This window comes from Poromitra crassiceps (genome assembly GCF_964638095.1).
Source record: "Poromitra crassiceps genome assembly, chromosome: 28".
NCBI lineage: Eukaryota > Metazoa > Chordata > Actinopteri > Beryciformes > Melamphaidae > Poromitra > Poromitra crassiceps.
The window spans coordinates 3,652,894-3,659,631 of NC_139651.1; the positions used below are offsets into that span (position 1 = coordinate 3,652,894).

General features: G+C 44.4%; 1 protein-coding gene across 1 annotated transcript in view; it reads left to right on the forward strand.

Moving 5' to 3' along the window:
• Positions 1–5,151, forward strand: part of adamtsl3 (ADAMTS-like 3) — a gene marked incomplete at its 5' end in the record, with an annotated part of 209,171 nt that extends 204,020 nt beyond the window's left edge. Inside the window, 4 exons of the mRNA XM_083662451.1 lie at positions 1,105–1,309; positions 2,349–2,452; positions 3,592–3,806; positions 5,019–5,151. Coding sequence (XP_083518577.1) covers positions 1,105–1,309; positions 2,349–2,452; positions 3,592–3,806; positions 5,019–5,137 — 643 coding nt within the window. The 3' untranslated portion in view covers positions 5,138–5,151. The remainder of the gene's footprint in view (positions 1–1,104; positions 1,310–2,348; positions 2,453–3,591; positions 3,807–5,018) is intronic.
• Between the last annotated feature and the right edge of the window lie 1,587 nt (positions 5,152–6,738).

Genomic DNA, 6,738 nt, shown 5'->3' on the forward strand with positions numbered 1-6,738 from the left:
TTAAGTGGCCCTCGGCTTGTCTCTCAAAATATACTATGTGGCCCTCCACACAGTAGGCTATTGGTTAATCAAGCAAGTTCAATTAGCTAATTCCCTTCACCTAACGATGACAGCACTATGATACAGTTTGTACAAGCACCGGGTAGGTACAGCACATGCGGAACGAATGTTTTCTTATGGTCAAAAAAGTACAATTGTATGTGATTTCTTTATTTTATTTATAACCCTGATGTGAGAAGCACCTGGCCCCCCGGCATTTTCACAATATCTAATCTGGCCCCCATTCAAAAAGGTTTGGCCCACAGTATGTCCACCAGCTGCAGCACGGCTCCGTGTGGCTGCCTGAACACACCCACACCCCATGTCATCTTGTCAGACACACGCGGATCCGACACAAATAGAACGGGTGTGTATTTGTTCCGTAGCGCACAGCACAGCCCGTCTAACGTGGAGGAGAGGCTTTTCCAGCAGCCGCGCTGCAGCTGATGGACATTGGGGCTTCAGTATCAATAAAACTACACGCGTTTCAATAAAGAGTGTTGATCTCTCTCTCTCTTTTTATTTTTATTTTTATTTTATTTTATTTTATTTTATTTTATTTTATTTTATTTTATCTATTTATTTATTTATTTATTTATTTATTTATTTATTTATAAATATTAATGACCACTTGCACTTCGAGGCTACCTGACGAGCGAAGGCTGCAAAATGTCCATCGTTTAAATCAGCACTTAAAACTCATTTGATGCACTTGCTGCTTCCATGTCATGATCTTTTATGACTAGTTTGTGGCTTACAATCAATCAATCAATCAAACCTTTATTGGTAGACGCTTGGTCCATAGATGACACATACACAATTACAAAAAACACATAAGGCACAATAAAAGAACAAAAGTACATTATAAAAGAGAGTCATACCAGAGTTTCCACATTTTTTACATTTTGTTTCTATATATTTTTATTTCTATATTTGTTACCTTGCTTTCATTGTTTTTTGCTGTCGATTTCATCTGTTTCTGTTTTGATCTACTCGCTTTGTCGCTGTGTTTTGAAAAGTGCCATATCATTCCAGCTGATTAAATATGACTATACACTTTGCCAGCTGGGTGGTGTCGGTGTGGTCCAAGTGCTCTGGGTCGTGCGGGGGTGGCTGGAAGCAGAGGCAGGTGTCCTGTCAGCAGCTGGACACCCAGGGAACAGCCAGGACTCTAGCACCCCCTGCCTGTGAGAGGGGCAGCCGGCCGGCCAACAGGCAGCAGTGCACCTCCATTCACTGTCCCACCTGGGTGACCAGCTCCTGGGGAAAGGTAACTGCTAACACTTGATTATTCTGTCATTTCAATCAGATCGGCACATTATAATACATTGTATGATGAATGAGTCATGAGTATGACTTAATTATGCAGCTGAGAAATTATTCAAATTGTGTGTAGGCTATTAAATAGCATGGTCTGATTATATTAATTATATTGCACGCTTTAAGTACTTTTTATGCATTGCACAAAATATCCAGTCTTTTAATCTAGTAGTCTTCAAATCTTAGTTGTCTTTAAAGCTGCTCTTGGTAAGTTTTAAGGAAACCAAGAAGACCAATGCATTTAGGGTTAACCGCCTGTCCCCGCCCTCCACTACCCACTGAGCCAATAGCGATCAGCGTGTAGTTGATTGACAACTCGTAGCGAAGCTGTCCTGCTCCAGAGCTAATCTCAGTTGAGATTCTGCCATATTGGCTTGCCTTCTGGAAAACACTTTGTTGGATTCACCAAACACATCTGTTTTTTTTAAAGGAGAATTCATGTGAGCAGATTATTTTGAAATTGGTGCAGTATTGACCAGAGCCGTGTATATAGAAGAGTCGCGACATCTCCATTCACTCCAATGGACCAGTTTTTTACTCTCAAGAGTTCCAGGAAGTAAGGTTCCCGGATTAAGCAGCACTGTTGAGTTGCAGCAAAATGGACAGTTTGGGTTGTACTTAGTTTGAAAGTTTTTTTGTTTGTTTTTTAGAATCAAATTGTACATTATCAGCTTTATTTTAGCATTCAAAAGTAGCACGAGACCCCTTCCTGGCTGTTCATTGGCTAATAAGTCATGCATTTTGGTCCTCCGCTGACGCCACTCTCTCTCTAAATTGCTCTGGTATTGACTAAGATCGCTTCAGTGGTTTTTCCCACACGCCCTCGTGTCTCGACAGCCTGCGTGCAGCACGTCCACTAAAAGCTTGTTTTTGCACCGCACACAGATGGGCCAGATGTTTGGCATGCCGCAGAAATAATCATTAACGAACGAACTGTACCGATGCATTAATTTTTCTTCTTATTCTTTTTGTGTGCGACTCCATTTCAGTGCGCGGGGAGGTGTTCAGGCCCCGCCACCACTGTGCAGAAGAGATCTGTCACCTGCCAGCACGCCAATGGCTCCTCACAGCAGGGCTGTGACTTTAGAAACAGGTACACACACACGCACGCACACACACACACACGCACACACACAATTATCGATAATAAACTCAACTTTGAGCTGAACACCACAGCAATCTGCAAGAAAAGACAACAAAGGCTCCGCTTCTTACGAAGACTCAATATATTTAACGTTGACCGTAAACTGATGGTGTTATTTTACAGATCCCTTGTCGAATCAGTTTTAACCTTTTCATTAGGATCCTGGTATGGCAACCTAAATGTCCAAAACAAAAAAAGTCTGGACAAGATTCAGGACAGAGGTACAGAGTCCCCAGAGTAAAGTGCAATAGATTTAAATTTTCCTTTGTCCCAAGTGCAATACGTATACTCAACTCCAGGGGCGGACTAGGATCATAATTCAGGCCGGGCATTAGATACCAAGCAGGCCAGGCCGATACGGGCCGATGCGCGTGCCGGTGTCCGAAGGGCGGCGGCGAAAAATTTGGGCCGTTTGAAGCTCAATTTGGGCCGTTTGAAGCCAGATTTGGGCCGTTTGAAGCCCAATTTGGGTCGTTTAAAGCCAGATTTGGGCCGTTTGAAGCCCGATTTGGGCCGTTTGAAGCCCAATTTGGGCCGTTTGAAGCCCAATTTGGGCCAAGTCCAATTTTACAATGAGATGCACCCACTTTAAACCTGAATAAAGTAATAAAACCACTAGTAAACCAGTAGGCGGCGCCTGGCCTGCTGTTCAGTGAGTGGCCTGGCCTGGCCTGCAAATTTTTTTTTTTTTTTTTTTTGCAGGCCAGGCCAGGCCAGGCCACCGGGCATTTGCCCGACGTGCCCGATTATGCAGTCCGCCCCTGCTCAACTCGCAGGATAGGTAATTGTACCTTGCACTTTTGCACTTCCAGCCTACACTGGCGCTGCTACACTTGATCCTATTCTATCTTACCTTTTATTTTTTATCCATCCAACTTTTTATTGTATCACTGTACTGTCTTGTGTTGCTATGTTGCACTGTTGTTGTATGTCTTCTTTGTGCTCTGTGGCAAGATGAATTTCCCCCAGTGGGACAATAAAGTACTGAACTGAACTGAACTGAACACACACACAAGATGCAGCCAAAATAAAGACAAACGCCAAAAAGATCTCGCTTAATGAACTGCTCTTCCATCCTCTCCTCTCAGGCCGGTGGCGGTGCGTAACTGCTCGTCAGCGCTGTGTGACGTGCAGTGGCGTGCGGCTGCATGGCGGGCGTGCACGGTGGCCTGCGGGAGTGGCTTTCAGTCGCGCCGGGTGGACTGCGCTCAGCGCAGGACCAGCACCACTCTGGCTGAGCACCACTGTGCCTGGCTGAAACGCCCCCCCACCTGGCAGCACTGCAACACCACCCCCTGTGGGAGTAAGTGTGTGTGTGCGGGCGTGTGTTCGGTACAGTGTTCGCTTTATGCGTAGGAATACGGTAGCTCTACAGTTAGTGCCAAATAAAAGGGCTGTTTGACGGCAAGGTAAAGCGCTGAAAATGGTCAGAATATAGCGTACATGTACACTGACATTGATTTGTTTAGTTGAGCCTTCTTTTAGGTTTTTGATCGTGACCCCCCAGTCACAGATGCAGAGAGCTCTGTTTCCCTGTCAGAGCTGCTCCGCTGCTCCTAACTGGGAGCGCGCTGGATGCAATCTACTGACGATCGATAGGTACCTCATACAACCCCCACGTCAAAAAATCAGAACTATCCCTTTACAAATGATACTAAAATAATCAACACGCTAAAGCGTCCAGCGGGTCTGACATATTTATTAGTCAAGAAACAGTAACCAGTAAAACCTCCATCGACGAGAAAGAAATGTCTCCTGCATACTAAGAGAGAAAACAGAGCAACAGTGGAATTACTTTAAAGCCAGCTATACCTGGCAACCCTCTCTGAGTGGTAAAGCAGTAACCGCAAGAAGTGATGTGCTTTTGAATAATTTATGTATAAATCCATGTTGACATCAAGCTCTCTCTCTCTCTCTCTCTCTCTCTCTCTCTCTCTCTCTCTCTCTCTCTCTCTCTCTCTCTCTCTCTCTCTCTCACACACACACACACACACACACACACACACACAAAGCGACTCCTCCAAGTGAAACTGATGGCTTCGTAGTAATTAAACAGATTGTTTGACATTTTGCCCCATTTTTTTTCTCAAGAGACACCAGGATGCTTCTCGTGGCACTGGCAGGCTGTGGCACCTCAGTGGCAGGTAGTGGCATGCATGGCTGGCTGCGGAAATGTTTCATTTCCTTCATTTTATATAATTACTTCCACCAAGGAGATTATGATTTCGCCCGTAAAAAGGGACAAAAATACTCCCTTTACTAATCCTCTGTTTTAATATTGCAAGAGTGAAATTGTGTTACGTAAAGATAATTGAGCATGTAGGCCACTTAATAGAGTAGTGCAGGAATTAGTCCAGAAGTAGCATTTCCGGTTCGTAGGGGGAAAAGGCACTGAGATTTTAGTATGGGAATTTCGGTTTAAAATCCACAGGCTGCCATGAGGTGCCACAGCCTGCCAGTGCCACTAAGGAGGATCCCGGGACCTGACTGCGTGTTTCCTCTCCCCCCCATGCAGGTGAATGCAAGGACACCACCCAGTACTGCAACGTGGTGAAGAGACTAAAGCTTTGCTACGTGGACATGTACAAGCAGAGGTGCTGCGAGTCGTGTTCACAGGACACTGACTCCACCTAGTGGTGGCGGGTGGCTATATCACCACGCTTCTATCTTGTGAGCGGCCAGGAAGGAGCCAGCGGAGGGGCGACAGGAGCTGGGAGATCATCTGCAAGCAGCTGATCTGATTTCAAACACTGCACATAATAATAGACCGGACAGAATTCAATCTAATCCCAAATCTTATTTCCTCAAATGGAAATTGTGATCTGTCAAATTGGAACGAGTGGAGCCTGTTAAAGACTGAAAGGACGAGGGGATTTTTTTTTGCTAATTCGGACCTGACCCTCTCTTACGACGACGAAGTGTTCACTATGTGGATCGAATGGAGTCTGGGATTTTCTTACAGCCCCCCGGTTTGTTTTGGGTTCCAGTGGTGGAGGCCAAGATACAGAACCTGTTGATGTTGCTTGTCTTAGAATGTATCCCAATGCTGTCTTGGCATAAACTATGTAATCTAGGGTTAGATCGATATACTGGTTTGCAATATTGGCCTTCAATTAGATACCGGCTATTGGCCAGTGATGTCGATGGAGGTTCATCCTATCAGCAGCTCCATAAAAACTCAGTAAAACCTGCAATGAAATATTATTATTTTTTTTTTTTATCAAGTTCTTTCTGATTTTTCTTTTCTCTTCTCCACAATTGTATTTCAATCATGAGAGACTAGAAGGAAAGTACGATAAACTTTAATGATAAAACAACACTTAGATTTGGCGAATGACTCCATGGAATGATGACGCTCCTCTGAGACAAAAGGAGGACGTCAGTGATTTATAGGATAGAGAACCCCCATAGGGAGTTCTACTGGAGTCATGACATTGGTGGTGTTCAGGGGAGGAGGAGGGGCGAAGCAGCAGCAACGCAGGAACAGCAGCTATATGGGTGAACAAACAGGGTGAGTTACAACTTGCAAGAGTCTTAAATAGAACTTCATTTAGGTGATTGGCAACAGCCGAAGAGAGGGAAAGCGTGGGAGACATTGATTGGACAGGGATAAAGAGGGCGTGCATATTTATGAATGGCTGATGTAACCTGAGGGCGTTGCTGCAGGGGAGAGAGAGATGAATGGAAAGGAACCATGGATTAGTGAATGGGATGGATAAACAATCATTGACTAGTGAAGTAGTCTTCATTATTGAAAACAGTCTAAGACATTATTTAGTCAATTCCCCCCTGCTGTCCCTGGCATTGCTCCACCCCCTCTGCCAATCTGGGGAGAGTTGTAGACTAGCACATGCTTCCTCCGATCCATCTGCAGTCGCCAGCCCCTGCTTTTCAGCTGACAGTGAGGACTTTCAGCTGACAATGAGGTGTTTCACTGGCAGGATGTAGACCCCTTCCTCCCAAACAGACCATAGGAGGCGCTAGAACAGCGACCAGGACTCATACCCCACCGGCCTCCCACCCGCAGACATGGCTAATTGTGTCTGTAGGAACGTCTGACCAAGCCGGAAATACCGGAAATGTTATTTTCTTGATTTTTTTATTTTTTTTATTTTTTACTTTACTTTACTTTATTTTACTTTACTTTACTTTACTTTATTTTATTTTATTTTATTTTATTTTATTTTATTTTATTTTGTAAATTAATTCTTCATTTGAAGACTGCTGGCACTAAA